Below are 14,879 nucleotides of genomic sequence, written 5' to 3'. Positions count from 1 at the left end.
AGCGATCTATATAATGGATCTGTGCAATCTCATGCCTTTGTCGACTCACATATTCACCCCTATAAAATCATGTTCTGTGCCTCATGCCGGACGCATTTTTCACCAGAAAACAATAATACTGCAAGCACTTCTTAGACTTCATTATTCTGGACGAGAAGGCAATCATATACCACGCAACGAATTACCAATGTCTCGCTACTACGAATATGGATCTGAACGTGATCGGAGACTCGCGCCTCGAGGAATATTTCATAGCCGTAGCCATAGTGCGGTAGATTTAAGCAGATGGGCTTGCAAGTACATTAATAATGCTGGCAGTGGTAGAGCCAGTCGTCAAAGACAAGCAATCGAACGTTTTCAAAGGCAGATTTAGAGTTCAAGGATACGGAATGCGGAACTTGCACGCAGCAGCGCGTGCATACTTGGAGATTTTTGACGACTGTTTCTTCTTCGGTAGCCTCAAGGATAGATGTACCATCTCGTTTGGGGACTTAGGCCCCACAATGTTAGCATATTGTACGGACGAAACACGGAATCGGGAGACGTACTGCAACATCGGGGTCCGTGGTGCTTTTACTCGTTTGCGTTGCTTGCATACATGACTCTCCTGCTTCTCAGGGTAGCCTAAATCGCAATACAACCACTTCCTCGGTGCAATCCGGCCGCTGCATGAATCTCACGGCGACTAGCAGCCACAGAAGTCATCCGACCCCTCGATCAATGCACTGCCGCCGAGATGCTCTGCCTCATCTTGCTAGCATAGTCTCAGCGCCTGGTACGGAACCTTAGTATGATCCCCTCCCGATACAATTTCACATCTGCGTGGATCCCACGATGCTCAGGACACCAGCTGTCGTACTCCTTGATACAGCTACGGAGTCGTGCCGATGTTGCCTGATATTGCACGATACCTTGTCTAAGAGAAGCACCGGAAGTTTTATTCCCCTTGCTTAGCGCAACTTTGCTACTGGGAAGATTGTACCCCGTCTTACATGAATAGTAGAACGCCTAGAAGGAGCCCTAGGACGTTGACGGAGCAAGGATTTGTAGTGCCGTCTTTTGTAAAAATAATAATAATAATAAAATGATAATTATGCAAAATAATTTGCAGTTGTGTGTGTATTTGAGCGCGAGTTTTTGTCGTATCGCAGTTGAATAAGTGCTCAGAAAATTAAAGTCATATACTCGTATGCGATAGCGTGATATTCGGTAAGTTGAACCTGAATAACCCAGTCACGTGCATCTGGACTAGAGGGGATCCAAATCTGCTACGGCAGGGACCTTTGTAAGTTTGAAAGGGGAGCGAGAACGGATACCGTCACGACATCTTGATAGGTTCAAAGAGGCGGCTATGTTTCAGATAACAGGCATTAACAAGATTTATATTTGAAAACATGGAAACTATAACCGATTTGCGAGAGGGGCAGAAGAGGATCCCCTAAGCATGACCCAGCTGACTTATCAGCGTGCTTAGGGCTCAGCTCAGGTTAGAGCAGCGACTGCTCAGGTCCAAAGACGGAAATGGACTTTGGTGAGGTCAAGATTCGTCGCAGATTATAGTGGTAATCTCAGACGACACTTTTTCGAATTCCCTTCGAATGCGGTTAGTCAGCATCGCCGCTCTGCTCAGGCGCTACTCACTCTCGCCTCACCCTCTACTCAGGTTGCTTAGTCACGTTCCTGCCCTCCCTTCTACTGGCAAGATATCATTTACTTACTATTCGGTTCTGCCGTGCCAAAGTTGCCAACTCTACACGACTATATTCAGGGGTATAAAGTCAGCTCCCAGGGAACTCAAACAAGATCCCCCCAAAAATACATCGTTCAGTCTCAAGGTAGATTCTCCTCGCAGCATGTTGTGGCTCTGGCTCTTTCCAAAGAGAATGGATATGGAGTTCACAATCGTTGCGTGAGGTCAGATATAGAGTAGTAATATAAATCCATGCAACTCATTTGTTAATGAAGGTCCGGGCTACTGTGTTCTGTTTGTTCCGCGGGAGTTGTCAAGGCGGAGGAGCCTCATGGTTTGGAATGCGCTTAGGGGGCGCGGGTGAGACTTCACAGATCTATACGTAGGACTTGGTTGATTTGTTATTTCACGAAGTTAAGCATGTGATAATGCATTCCGATGCGCTCTCTAAGAACTGTCTCAGCTACAAGCTTTTACTCCACCAAGCGTATTTACTCCGAGAACTTGATCTTATACTTCGAAAAGTGTCCTTCCAACCTTGACTTGCAAAGGTCTTCCGCTTTCCTTAATGATATGCTCTGCAAGATTTATCAGTTGGCCATCCGTACCTAATCACTTAGTTACTATTGTTAAATGTACGTTTGCAATTGGTTTACCTGGTGCTCCAACCATAGAGATACAAACTGGCTGAGACACCATCTCTTTGGTTACAGAGGACTCAACTAGCGCCTGACCAACTTGCGATCAAAATCTATCAGCTCTGTAAAAGAAATAGTGATTCCCAAGGGGGCTTACCGGGAATAATCAACAGTGGAAGACCTCCTAGAAAACCATATAAATCTCGTAGGAAGCCAAAACCTTGCAAGTTGTAACCACTCTCTGCTGGCGGTCTGAGGAAGGTCAGATGTTTTCTTGCTAAAGAATAACCACTTACCGATCATAAACATCTCTGTAGCGGGGAATAGGTGACCCGCACGGGAGTACAAGAACTGTGCTCTCGTTGAATACTTCCTCTCGCAGAAAGGTACGATAAGTCTCTCTTTCACTACATGCTTTCTCGTAGTCTTGTGGTGTGAGATTTGCTCCTAGACCCCTTGGACTTTATGAGTTGACGTCCTCATTGTTAACTTAGGAAACATACCATTTGAATCTGACTATAGGATTCACATACGGCTCACGACCGCGCGTCTCCTTGAATGAGTTCCGCCATTTTGCGTTGTTGTGATAACAATCGTACAGCTGGATGTGAGCAAGAGTCTGTGATTATTATCAATGGAATGCTTTCGTTGCGGCTCGGCCGTTTTTCTTACCGTTGCGAGGAATTTCTGGATGGGCCTGGTGCAAGAAGGAGGGGCTTCTTCATCCCAGGTCGAAGCAATGCTGAAATCCGTCTTGGAAATTTTCAGGACCGTTTCGAGATCCTCAATAAACGCATCCATGATCAGGCGTTTTGGTTCCGAAAATTTGTTGAATTCCTCCGGCGCATACAGTACACGTAAAGGTGACTATGGCTCAAACGTCAATAAAGGCGCATTTTACATACAGAATGAAAGCCCTACTTGAAACCTAGGGTTCTCTATTTGCCCCTCGTACCAAGATAGTCCCACTGTTTTAAGATCGGATATAGATCGAGAGAAGCAACCAGCGGTATCTAGTAGCCTATTTAATGTCAGAAGACTGATTCCTGGATTAGACCGAAAATGTACTATCATACCTTGAAACGGGGAATACGCCTTGCAAGTTGGAAATGCCATGTGTTGGGCGAATACCGAACACTCCGTTGCTTGCCGAGGGACCAACCATACTTCCAAGTGCTTTCAAGTCAGCGCAGCGCAACGGCAGAGTATGGATAATAGACTTACTGTCTGTTCCAATACTGTGATCAAGCCACTCGTAGGCAGCTAATTCAGCACCACTTCCAGTACTGCTGCCATCAGGATCCATGTACCCATCGCCACGTGGATTGAAGGGACAAGAGTAGTCCACCCAGTCAGGGGCATTTTCTCCGCAAGCAAATTGAGCTGTCTTTGTTTTCCCCACAATTACGGCCCCAGCACGCGTTAATCTTAGAATCATTTCGGCCGTCACATCAGCTTTGCCAATAAAGGATTGGTAATCTCGACACGATGCACTCGTTGGGACTCCTTTCATGTCATAAACGTCCTTCACGGCAAAGCGCTTGCCACTGAGTGGATGTTTGAGATTTGGTGGATCGAAATATAAACGAGATGGTACTGGAATAACGCTTTCAAAGTATTGGATAAAACTTCAAGAATTAGCCAAGGTATTAGAGGGAGGATTCTGGTGGACTGTATTTTGTAGGAGTGGACAGTATAGCTTACCTCTCAGGCTGATCCTCGTCGACTTGAACACCAAACATAAAGGCGTCTTGCGGGTCGTCGTAAAGCTTGAAAACTTGAAACAAAGCTGAGCCTATGGCAAAGTACGGGCCATTTCTCACAGATCCCCCTGTTCTCACTTCGTGAATAGTTGATTTAGACCCATCTTCCAGACGAACTTCGCTGCGAGAGATTCCAGTAGGTAGCTGCAATGCATTGGAAAGAATAATACACTTGAAGAATTCTTCATTGAAGACATCATCGTCAGCAAGCATTTGGGATTTCTTCGCCTTCAGCCAAGTAGAGTCGGGTATTTCCCTGTCGACAACGTTGAGGACGGTCACTGGACGAGGCGGAAGATCTCCCAACTCTGCTTCTGCTGCCGAATCACTGGCATTGAAAGTCGCGATCATTCTAGACGATGTGACGAATTTGGAGTTATTGCAGAAGAACAGGATACGCTCCATGTTATGCAACTGGGAATGCGGAGGAATTTTGATGTTCATGGTAGCGGGCACCAACGGAGCCAAGCACAGCGCCGAGGGACAAGAAATAGCTTTTGGAAGAGAGTCAGTAGTATCAGGAGTGCCTCCTAAAACGAATTTTCGTTGCAGAAGAAGGCCGACAGCGAAATGTAACTGGGACCTACCGAAACGCGTAAAAGTGAGACAAAGACAGCGTAGCGAACTCGCAAGGCGGACGGCAAGCTAGCGCGACCCCCTATGTTGTGGAGCCAAAATCTGGTCGAAGTGCGAGGGGCAGTCACATATGCGAGGAAATTCCTTTTGATTGACAGGTTACCAAATATCAATTGAGGCTCAAGATTACGTTCACTGATTACTAATTCACTGCGGAAATTCCGTTGAGAACCGTCCATTTTCTTTACAACCTTCAGCACCGGATCTCCCGCACCTGAAGTCACTTCAGGCGAAAGGCCAAACATCTTCAGATATCCCTAGTATGTATGCCATCCTCCTCTACTCGTCGTAAACTTAAAGGGAACGGCAGATCCGCAATTTACCGGAAACTTTCCCTAGGAACTGTTCACTTTTGAATATCTCATACAACAGGTACAGCTACGATGAGCCACCTAGTCTATCTACACATTCTAAAACAAGCAATTTCAGCAAGAAATATGGCAGCCCAGCCTCGCTGTACTTTGCAGCGCGAGCTCGCACCTACGTTCTCCTTATATCCTTATTGTTCCATTCGAATCATACTATCACCGACAAGCATCAATGGACGTGAAAGAGAAACAGCCGAGTCTCGATACTTTCTCCCCAGGAGCATTCGTTTGTTTCGTCATTGATCAGTGGTCCAGAGGCATGTGCACCTACTAAAAGACAAAAAAAAGTCAGCATTTGAACGAGGTGAGCCTTTTATAATTCCTCATTTACTTGGCTAATCTGTAGAGCTATGGATCCGAAACAGCATCACATCACTGATTTCTTGCCCACTGATATAATACCACTGATTCTTATTTGAGTAATGGAGATTCAATCCCTCATCAACTTTATGTGGCCAGACCTGATCAGCTGCAAACATCTACCCCAGACAGGAATACCTGGCGCAAATCGACAAGGTATTGTTGCCCAAAGGGCCGCCTTCCCAGGCCTCTACCATCATCACCAGTCTGGGGGGCGTGGGAAAGACCGAGATAGCTCTTCACTTCGTGTACGAGCATATTAATGACTACCCAGTCATCTTGTGGATTAGTGTAGAAAGCGGGGAAATAATGCTTCAAGCCTATGTTGAGATTGCCCGCCGAATGTGTCTCGAATCCATAGACGCTTGAAGTGATCCGAAACACTGCATGTCAATTGTTCTTGGATGGCTTGCGAATACTAGTTAGTAGAACCACTTCAAACCTCGACACATGCTAATTTCCAAAATCTAATAGGCACTCGCTAGCTTGTTGTTTTCGACAACGCAACAAATGTTACCTTCCAAGACCTGAAAAGATTTTGGCCGTCTGGGAAAAGCGGATCTATACTTTTGACAACGAGAAATAATGAGTTTTCATTACGTCTCGCTTCCCTAGATGCATTGACTATCGAGCCGCTAAAAGCCCATGAAGGCGATATTCTCCTGAGATCACTTCTCTCAAGCCCAGATGATGCTAAACTCATTGACAATGAAAGTAGCGTTACCGAGCTTGTCCGTTTGCTTGGCGGGCTACCCTTGGCCCTAAGCCAAATTGCCGGATTCATGAAAGCTTCAAGATGCCCTGCCACGCAGATGCTCCGGATCTACCAAGACCCCAAGAACGCAATACATATACATTCCAAGCCGCCAAAAGGATCCACTTTTCCGTACGATGAGACTGTAGCAACAGTTTGGAACATCTGTATTCAAGCTCTGAGCTCACAAGCATTGGCGCTTTTGGAGACCATGTCATTTTCTCGATCCCGATGGTAAGATACAAATCATAATCTGTCTTGCAATCGCATTTTCAAATAATTGACGACTTCAGGTATTCTCGAGGACTTTCTCGTGGAGTTCAAAGATTTAGGATGCAGTATTTCCACTTCCGACCTAGATTTTTGCTTGGTCATCGAAGAACTCACAACGCACTCTCTCATTAAGGCGTCACAACCGGAGTCGCATTCAGGCCTCCAACTTTAACCGCGCAAATATTTCACTCGTTAGATGTTAATGTTTCGGTGTCGTCTTCTGAAATAGATAATCGAAGTCTTGTCGCGGGAATCCCACAAACTAACATCTCGATGCATCGTCTGGTTCAATCACAGTCGTTAGGGTTGTCTAGCAAACAAACACGTAATCAAGCCTTTCAAAACGCTCAAAGCATACTGTTCGCTCTTTCTGAGAGATTCGGCGTTGTAGGTGAGGCAGACCTGGATTGCGATTGGGCATTTTATGAGCGAGTGATGTCACATATCCTGTCTCTGGAAGAGAATTATAGGACTATGCAGGATGAACTTCCGTTCCCTTGAAGTCTTCATTAAGTGCTTGCATATGCTCTCATGTAAGTACGACTGAGAGGCGGAGATCATCGATGAACTCTGTACGGCAACTGATTACCAGACAGGTTCCTTAACGGTCGGGGATCTTACAATGCAATAAAAATATTCCCGACCGTCGAGAAAGTCTGTAAGGAGAAGAACGCACCGTTGTTACTGACGAGTATCTACGATGTCGAGGGGAATATGCTGCGAAACTCGAATTTTGCTAAAAGAGCTCACGAGATGTATTCTAAAGCACTTGAGGTCCTCCTAACATCGGATTCAAGTCAAGATCGGGATCGCATGCTTGCTAGATCATACTCGACGCTTGGTAATTCCTCTCTGGCAATGAATGACGTTGCGAAATCTCTTCATTACCACCAGCAAGGACTACTTCTTCAGGAAAAGCTAACTGCATTGCACAACGAGCTGGTATTTGGCAACACTTTGGCCCTGGCATACATAAACGCCAGCTGGGCCTACTGGAAGAGTGGGCAGCTTGATAAAGGCTCAGAGATCGTTGAAAAGGCACTCAAGCTCATCGATAACCTTAACAAGGCCCCCAATAAAGTTTGGGCTCGGTAAGCTAGAGCAATTCCGTCTCATTACGCCAGCTGACCATGATTAGGAGAAGTTGGGGCCTAAGAGTCTTGGGAAATATCCGGATTGCCCAGAAGCGTGACGCTGAAGGGTTCGAGATTCATCAAGAAGCGTTCAAGATCCAAATCAACCATTTTGGATACGAGCATCACGACACTGGTGATCTCTGTTACAAGCTATCATATCATTACCACCATTTCTCTAATACACCCGAAGCAATGTGAGTCAGTCTCATTTCCCGTTAACCTGCATTTTTTCTCTAATTTAATGTCTGGTAGTAAATATCTGAAAGCCGCTTTGAACGTCTATAAATAATAGTTATTTTAAATTATATTTTTTATATATTAAATCGAAAATGATTAATTTATATTATTTATATTAAACGTAATATAATAAACGCAATTTTTAAAATATTATTCTTTTTATTACAAAAATAATATATATTAATTTAATTTTATTTATTATGTTTTTTGATAAAAAATTGTTTTATTATACGCATAAATTCATCGCTTTCCCAGCTATATAAGAACTCATTTCTAATTGCTACGTCACATGACGTAAGACCAGGAAGTTGGCTCGATGTTATCTCCGTTAGCTTCTTACTGTGCCGTCTAGAAGGTACTTTTGTTACAGGATTTTTCAATCACTCCGAGAGTATCGGTATATCAGAGTTTCGGAAGCCCCCTCGTAGATGTAGACTTGCGACTTTGACTTCCTCCACTATCACTTTCAGCGCCGCTTCAACCGGAACTTGAATTCTCGCAGTTATGACGATTCTTCAAGTCTTGGGGACTACATTGATTTTGGCTTCGTTGCTGACCATTGTGGAAGGTCTTCGTCGAATCTTCTTCCACCCTCTGGCACATATACCAGGACCAAAACTTGCAGCTTTGACTGTATGGTTGAATCCCTTTGCTAAATTACTATTTTCTTGCATATGAGGGCTCTGAGAACCAGGCAAAGCCGAGACATATTACTTCTGAGAAAGCTCCAGGCTCTCAGCTCTCAAAGCCTCTCACCCGCGTTTGGATGTTGTACTATGCTAATTCGTTGCAGTGGTGGTATGAGTTCTATTTCGATGTCATTCACCAAGGTCGATATGTATTCCAGATCCAAGAACTACACAAAAAATACGGTACGCTCCCAATGCAATTTGATGTACTCGAACCGTTACTAATGGCTACTCTGCAGGGCCAATCATACGTGTCACACCAGACGAAATCCACGTCAACGATGTTGGATTTCTAGATACAGTGTATGCTCCGTCAATGTCTTATAGAGACAAGTATGAATATCAGTTGAGGACTTTACGAGTTTCTGGAGGTGTGGGTACGACGGTGAGCCACGAAATGCACAGGAAGCGGCGTGAAGCTTTGAGTCCCTTCTTCAGCAGACGCAATGTCCTGTACCTTGAACCTTTGATCACTCGAAAGGTTGAACAATTGTGCCAGGTGATTGGGAAGCATGCAGTGGAAAAGATACCAGCAAATCTGTCCGATTTATTCTTCGCGTTCTCCAATGAGTAAGTTGGAAGCACGACGACAACTGGAAGATACTGACAGGCCGAAGTGTAGTCACAAATTTCTTGTTCGCTCATCAATCGGATCTTTTGTCAGATGAGGGAAAAGTTGCTACACTACGCGAGAATAGTAACTCTCTTCTGATGGGGATAAACATCAACAAGCACTTTCCATGGCTACCCGATTTCTTGGAATCGCTTCCATTGTCTATAAGCAAGTCAATCATGCCACCTGGACTCATCGACATGCTTTCACTGTTTGACTTGAGTGCTGAAATTGCATGTTATCCAATTTTTCTAACATCCATATACAGAGAGTGCGAGAAGAGCTGCTGAGAATTATGAAAGCTAAATCTTCGAAAGTCCACGATGAGAAGCCTCTTGGGCCAACAGGTAAAGAGTCCGTGTATGCCTCCGTTCTTGACAGCCCGGTGCTACCTCCTTCCGAAAAGGCTCTTCTTCGTCTTGAGCAGGAAGGCGCACTGCTAGTCCTCGCCGGAGGTGAATCGCCTGCGAAGACCCTGAATGTGATATTCTGTCACTTACTCTCGAATCTTGCCATTCTTAGTAGACTTCGTACTGAGCTCGCGACTACTTCAGATGACGCATCTTGGAATAGACTCGAGCAACTGCCTTATCTGTCAGCAGTGATCGAGGAAGGCAATAGACTTTCGTTTGGTGTCACTGCTAGGGCAGCACGTATTGCCCAAGACACACTGACTTACAAACCGTCCCAGTACGTCACATTTCCTGTCAAAGCAGGGACATCATATACTATCCCTCCTGGAACTCCAATTAGCATCACAACTCTGAGCTCACAAACGGCGGAAACTGTGTTCCCTGACCCTTTCGCATTTTATCCAGGTCGTTGGCTCGGCGAGGAAGGCCGTGAACGCCGGAAGTTCCAGATGGCGTTTGGAAAGGGAGGACGCAAATGCTTGGGAATCGAACTTGCACGAGCTGAATTGTATTTGGTTGTATTTGCACTGATCAAGAAGTTCGACATGACCTTGTGGCAGACGGACGAGAGTGATGTGGCATTCGTGCATGATTTCCAGGTCGCCATGCCGAAAATGGAATCAAAGGGGGTTAGAGTTATGGCTGAGCTCATCTGAGCTTTCAATGTGATCGATATATCGGGAGTGGAAAGAAAGGCTATGAACGATGATATCTATTGAGTGGTTGGCTTCGTAAAGGCGTGCTGACAGTAACATGATTGAGGCCCACGTCTAATCACTTGACCAAACCGGGGACGATTATTGTGATCCATCATAAGCAACACCACAGGAGTTGAAGTGACGCACTACTCTCGGAAGATACATAGCAGCGCCCGGCAAGAACTATTGTGAGACTTGGCGCAAAGTTCCGAGTGATGTATCACGAAGACTCCCGAAACGAAAATTGGTCGCACACAACCCCCACCGATAATCGGTGACCTTCATGGTGACAACAAACTCCGACAAGTATAAGAAGATTCCTCAGAACCACATTAGAGGATCCATCGTTGAGATAGTATACCTTCATTTAAGCATGTCGTGAGTTCTACCAATCAACTTCGAGCTGCTTGATAATACATACAAAATTCGTCACCCTGCAGGCAACAGAATCGGCGAGCCGAGGAAGGAAGATATACGCGAAGCTTTCACAGAGACGTATATGTATATGTACTCCCTACTCGACCTCATAAAGCGTCTTTGTGCCAGAGAAGCAATCCGCAAACCCAAGATGGAATTCAAACCCACCCACGCCACAGTCGAAAACGAAGGCTGCAACCTACACTACTACTTTTACGGCACTGGCCCTCTCATAACCTTCATACCAGGGGGCAACGGTCACGGCTTGCAGTACAATGCCATCATGGAGCTCATGTCACCAACCTTCACTTGCGTGACGTTCGACCGCCGCCAAATGTCCAACAGCCAAGTCGAAAAGAGCAAGCCACTCAGCCACCCCCAGCAAGCTCGCGATGTCGCAGCCATCATCAAAGCTATGGGCTTCTCCAAATCCATCATTTTCGGCAGCAGTCTCGGGGGCGTCATCGCTTTTCAATTTGGTATCGACTTTCCTGACATGGTCGACCGCATCGTTTGCCACGAGGCGCCAACATCATCCCTTCTCCCGAACTCGACTGAGGTATACAACAAGCTATATACTTGCGAGCAGCTATATCGAACTGTTGGGATCCAAGCCGCACAGCAGGAATTTCGCAAGTTCTTCATCGGATACGATGATGTTGGTGTTCCTCCCACACGTTCAGATCCCAGGAACGAGCCGAGCTTCTGGGAGTATGAGTTTTGGACGGCGTCGATCTATACGCCTGACTTGAGGAAGTTGGTGAAGAATGGGACGAGCATTGCGGTTATGGCAGGAGAGCGAAGTAAGGATGCCTGGTTTAGTGTGGCGACCGAGGAGCAAGCTGCCATTTTGGGCTGTGAGAGGGTTGTTGTTCCGGGACATCATCAGGGGTTTGAAGCTGAGACTGAGTTGTTTTTGCCTCCTTTCTTGAGTTTGTTGGAAAGGATGGAGCTTGAGAAGAAGGAGAAGACATTGGAGAAATGAGATGGTATGGTCTGAAGATAATGTTTGATGAATTGCTTACCTGGAATTGATTTGACGTCCCACCCTGTCGGGTCTATTACTTCCTTGCCCGTCTATATAGTCTCAATTAATGGATCAGAAGCGATCTGAGATAAGAAATTGGAAAATTCTTTGATTTGATAGAATGCTCCTTACTCCAGTGCATATACTGTACAAGTCTTGCCCCCGGTCACATCCATACATATAATATGTCGTAGGCCATTCACGATCTGTTCTCAGTACAACAATGTCAAGTCCACGCGCTGTTCCCATAAGTGACGCTGTAAATGTTGAATCCCGCTGGCTTGGAACTGAATTGCATAATGCCTGCTGTCTCGTTGTTTTCTATGCCCCCTGGTTGACAAAAAAGTCAGCAGCAACTCACCAGATATTGAGAACATAAGACTCTTAGTCATGAAAAATAGGGTCATCCTAGGTACGTACAGTATAACCCGTCACAGAATAGACTATACCCCACATCAGCGCCAAGGTACTCAATCACCACATTCTCGACATATCTTTTGTCGACAACGCTGTAGAATTTGAAATTTGGCACAAACGCTTCATATTGCTCGACAACCCATTGTTGGACGATAAGTTCGTGATCGGGAGTCGCAACCATGGTTGTCATTTCGGCACCGCCAGTGTTAGCCAGTGCATATCCGTTCTGTTCGAATACAAGGTAACGTCCTTCGGTAAGGTTTCCTCGAACTTGCTTGAAGCCTTCCTCGGTGGCGAGGGCAGACGATCGAGTCTCGTTGATGGGAATAAGAGGATTTCGGTCTGGATACTGACCACAAAAGCTGCTCAGAACCGTGTCGTTAGGGGGTGTTGCTGGCCATGGTGGATTCGGAACCGAGTAATTCGGCTGTGGACGTACATCAGAACGAGAAGGGTATTGGTAGCTGAAATGAGTTATAACAGACAACGTACATTATTGAAGTCAAATGCATTGATCAGATTAGACATATATTGTCGTCGCCATGGGTTTATCTCAGCTTTATCCAGAAATTAGTGACCATTCCTAGGAGCAAAGATTTCCAGAAGACTCAGTCTCCATGTAAATGATTGAACTTCGGCGCGATACATCGGCGAATAAATTGTGAACAAAAATTCCAAGTATGATAGCTTAGAAACAAAAACTAGGGACGAACGTAAGTAAAAGTCACTTACAAGTCGTTACATTATACCCAAGCGCTTGCAGCCATTTCTCTTTCAATTGTCATCAGCGTGCATAATGTCTTGTAGAGTCTGGACAACAAACCTAGAAACATGACTTGTCTGGTCAATAGTTGATCAGTAATAGAGAAGGATCACTTACTTTGGGATGAATGATCAGCATGCTCTGTGAAGACATTGCCATTCATAGTCCATGGTGAAATAATTTAGAATGGAACTCGAAACCCAGGGCCTGCTGGAGTGTAGCCAGCACCTCCGTACGGATCTTGCATCCATTCTCCTGCTGTTCCGTTGGGTGAATGAGTAGGAGGCACATGGTCGAACCATCCTCCAGCATCTTTACCAGTCAGCGTTTCCTTTATGACCGATCAATTGGTCCTTACCATCGTATGAAATGAACAAAGCTGTTGTATTCTGAGATTCGCCCGAACTTGTTGCAGCTACAATCGCTTCTTGTAGCCACGCACCGTCTCTGGGCCTAAACTCGGGCCGTTCTGAGAGTTTCGTTCGCGATGATCCAACTTACTTGAGGTAATGTTCCATTCATGGCTTGATCGATGAAGGTGATGAACGAGTTGCTTTCATTAACTGCAAGGCCTCTATTGTACATGGGATCTCCAGGTGCTGTGATATTGAAGTCTTCGAAGCCTGCCAATATTTGCTGACCATGTGCGTATGGAGTGTCTTGATAGACTTGCCAAGTGACATTGGCATCTTGGAGATGTTTCATGATTGGATGCCATTTCAAGGGCCAACAGTCTAAATTAGGATCTGTGTGACCACAACCTGGAGTTTGCACGTTAGGATTGCATCGACGCTCGACATAGGTATGTGCTTACCGGGCCAACCCGCCGAGTCCTGAAGTACTGGGCCACCTTCGTCTGACTGTTGAGGCCCGCCAGGAATGCCAGCTGATCCCGAAAAGAAGAAGACTCGATTTGGGTCAATTGAAGACATTACGGCTTGCTTTAAAAGTAAGTTAGTCGCGTCTTCAAAAGTAACAGACAGACTCACTTGATACATATCTCCTACTGTGTAAGCTTCTGCAATTCCAAAATGTGTAGGGATGTCATCTCTTGTGAAATAGGCCATGCTGTTTGGCGTGTTGGCGGAAGCCCAGTCATCATTTGCACCGTTATCCCATACCTGATGCGACTGGCTCCAACCATCGTAGCCCCCAATCATACACTGAGCAACGTCAGTCCAATTACCGCCGAGGTATGAAGCAGGCCAAGGTAAAATAGATGATCCTGCGGGTACACCCTCTGTCGAGCTTTGGCCTGGAGTGACAATCCTAAGATCAGTCTTAGTATTCACTTCTAGACCTCCTTTGAGAGAACTGGTAACAGACTGGTCAAACACGTCTTGTCCATCTGGATTGATCTAGTAATTTAGATCCGCAAACCCTTTGACTCCTGACATTGTCCCGAAATACTGCAGACAAGATCAGCAACTTCACATGGATGATAAAGATGTGCTCACATGATCAAAAGATCTTCCGGACTGCATCAAGAATACAACATGTTTGATATCGGTCAAAGAACCTGCAATGACGATCCATGGCCACATAAAGGCCGCGGCAAGAGTGTATCTCATAGTACATGAAGTGGCTGGGGAAGCGTTTGTAAAGGAGCGTACTGTCCAAGAGACAGGGTGTTTCAAAAGAGTGTATGGGTTGGGACTAGCGAAAGCAATCATTCTCGGCTTGGAAGGAAGAAGATATAGACATGAGATTGGATGACTCGAAAATATCAAATTCTCTATTGGGAAAAACCACCGATGAATCATGAGATTTTGACCTACAAAACGGCGTCATGAGTGACTGGAACACTTGGTGAAGCAGTAAAAGGAAAATATTGAGCCCTGAAGACAATTCGAGGAGGTGGACGTTATCCGTGTACACTGCTCTGATGGTCTGAAGACCAACGCGGGGTAGCAAGCTAATGCGGAGTAGGCAATACAACGAGGCCGATCAGCCACGACCGGACAGTGGAGCTTTCCTGACTCAAATG

General features: G+C 45.6%; 5 protein-coding genes across 5 annotated transcripts; 3 read left to right on the top strand and 2 right to left on the bottom strand.

Moving 5' to 3' along the window:
* Positions 1 to 2,200: 2,200 nt before the first annotated feature.
* LY89DRAFT_700217 (amidase signature enzyme) lies at positions 2,201 to 4,442 on the bottom strand (the record flags this gene model as incomplete). The annotated part of the gene is made up of 10 exons (XM_018217108.1): positions 2,201 to 2,298; positions 2,347 to 2,427; positions 2,486 to 2,580; positions 2,625 to 2,783; positions 2,832 to 2,947; positions 3,001 to 3,195; positions 3,250 to 3,349; positions 3,405 to 3,504; positions 3,553 to 3,956; positions 4,033 to 4,442. 10 exons carry the CDS (start codon positions 4,440 to 4,442, stop codon positions 2,201 to 2,203), a joined length of 1,758 nt encoding a protein of 585 aa, XP_018065939.1.
* Positions 4,443 to 6,963: 2,521 nt separating this feature from the next.
* On the top strand, positions 6,964 to 7,907 carry LY89DRAFT_674160 (TPR-like protein; the record flags this gene model as incomplete). The annotated part of the gene is made up of 4 exons (XM_018213415.1): positions 6,964 to 7,015; positions 7,075 to 7,573; positions 7,621 to 7,812; positions 7,871 to 7,907. 4 exons carry the CDS (start codon positions 6,964 to 6,966, stop codon positions 7,905 to 7,907), a joined length of 780 nt encoding a protein of 259 aa, XP_018065938.1.
* A 452-nt stretch (positions 7,908 to 8,359) lies between these two features.
* Positions 8,360 to 10,404, top strand: LY89DRAFT_654244 (cytochrome P450; the record flags this gene model as incomplete). The annotated part of the gene is made up of 5 exons (XM_018212290.1): positions 8,360 to 8,488; positions 8,649 to 8,727; positions 8,784 to 9,114; positions 9,162 to 9,379; positions 9,430 to 10,404. The coding sequence occupies 5 exons, from the start codon at positions 8,360 to 8,362 to the stop codon at positions 10,224 to 10,226; spliced, it is 1,554 nt and encodes a 517-aa protein (XP_018065937.1). The 3' UTR covers positions 10,227 to 10,404.
* Positions 10,405 to 10,535: 131 nt separating this feature from the next.
* LY89DRAFT_688788 (acetyltransferase/esterase) lies at positions 10,536 to 11,817 on the top strand. Its single transcript, XM_018215773.1, has one exon. The coding sequence runs from the start codon at positions 10,837 to 10,839 to the stop codon at positions 11,668 to 11,670; it is 834 nt and encodes a 277-aa protein (XP_018065936.1). The 5' UTR covers positions 10,536 to 10,836; the 3' UTR covers positions 11,671 to 11,817.
* Positions 11,818 to 11,938: 121 nt separating this feature from the next.
* On the bottom strand, positions 11,939 to 14,463 carry LY89DRAFT_739008 (uncharacterized protein; the record flags this gene model as incomplete). Its single annotated transcript, XM_018220429.1, has 11 exons — positions 11,939 to 12,042; positions 12,133 to 12,556; positions 12,622 to 12,686; positions 12,862 to 12,900; positions 12,953 to 12,969; positions 13,093 to 13,223; positions 13,394 to 13,653; positions 13,707 to 13,833; positions 13,882 to 14,161; positions 14,273 to 14,301; positions 14,350 to 14,463. 11 exons carry the CDS (start codon positions 14,461 to 14,463, stop codon positions 11,939 to 11,941), a joined length of 1,590 nt encoding a protein of 529 aa, XP_018065935.1.
* Positions 14,464 to 14,879: the final 416 nt, after the last annotated feature.

Source organism: Mollisia scopiformis, assembly GCF_001500285.1.
Source record: "Mollisia scopiformis unplaced genomic scaffold LY89scaffold_23, whole genome shotgun sequence".
NCBI lineage: Eukaryota > Fungi > Ascomycota > Leotiomycetes > Helotiales > Mollisiaceae > Mollisia > Mollisia scopiformis.
The sequence above is the reverse complement of the archived record's forward strand: the minus strand, read 5'-3'. Positions and strand labels throughout refer to the sequence as shown.

What these genes read in the sequence shown, in the direction of transcription:
- LY89DRAFT_688788 (XM_018215773.1), top strand. Translation starts at nt 10,837, where the DNA reads ATGGAATTCAAACCCACCCACGCCACAGTCGAAAACGAAGGCTGCAAC.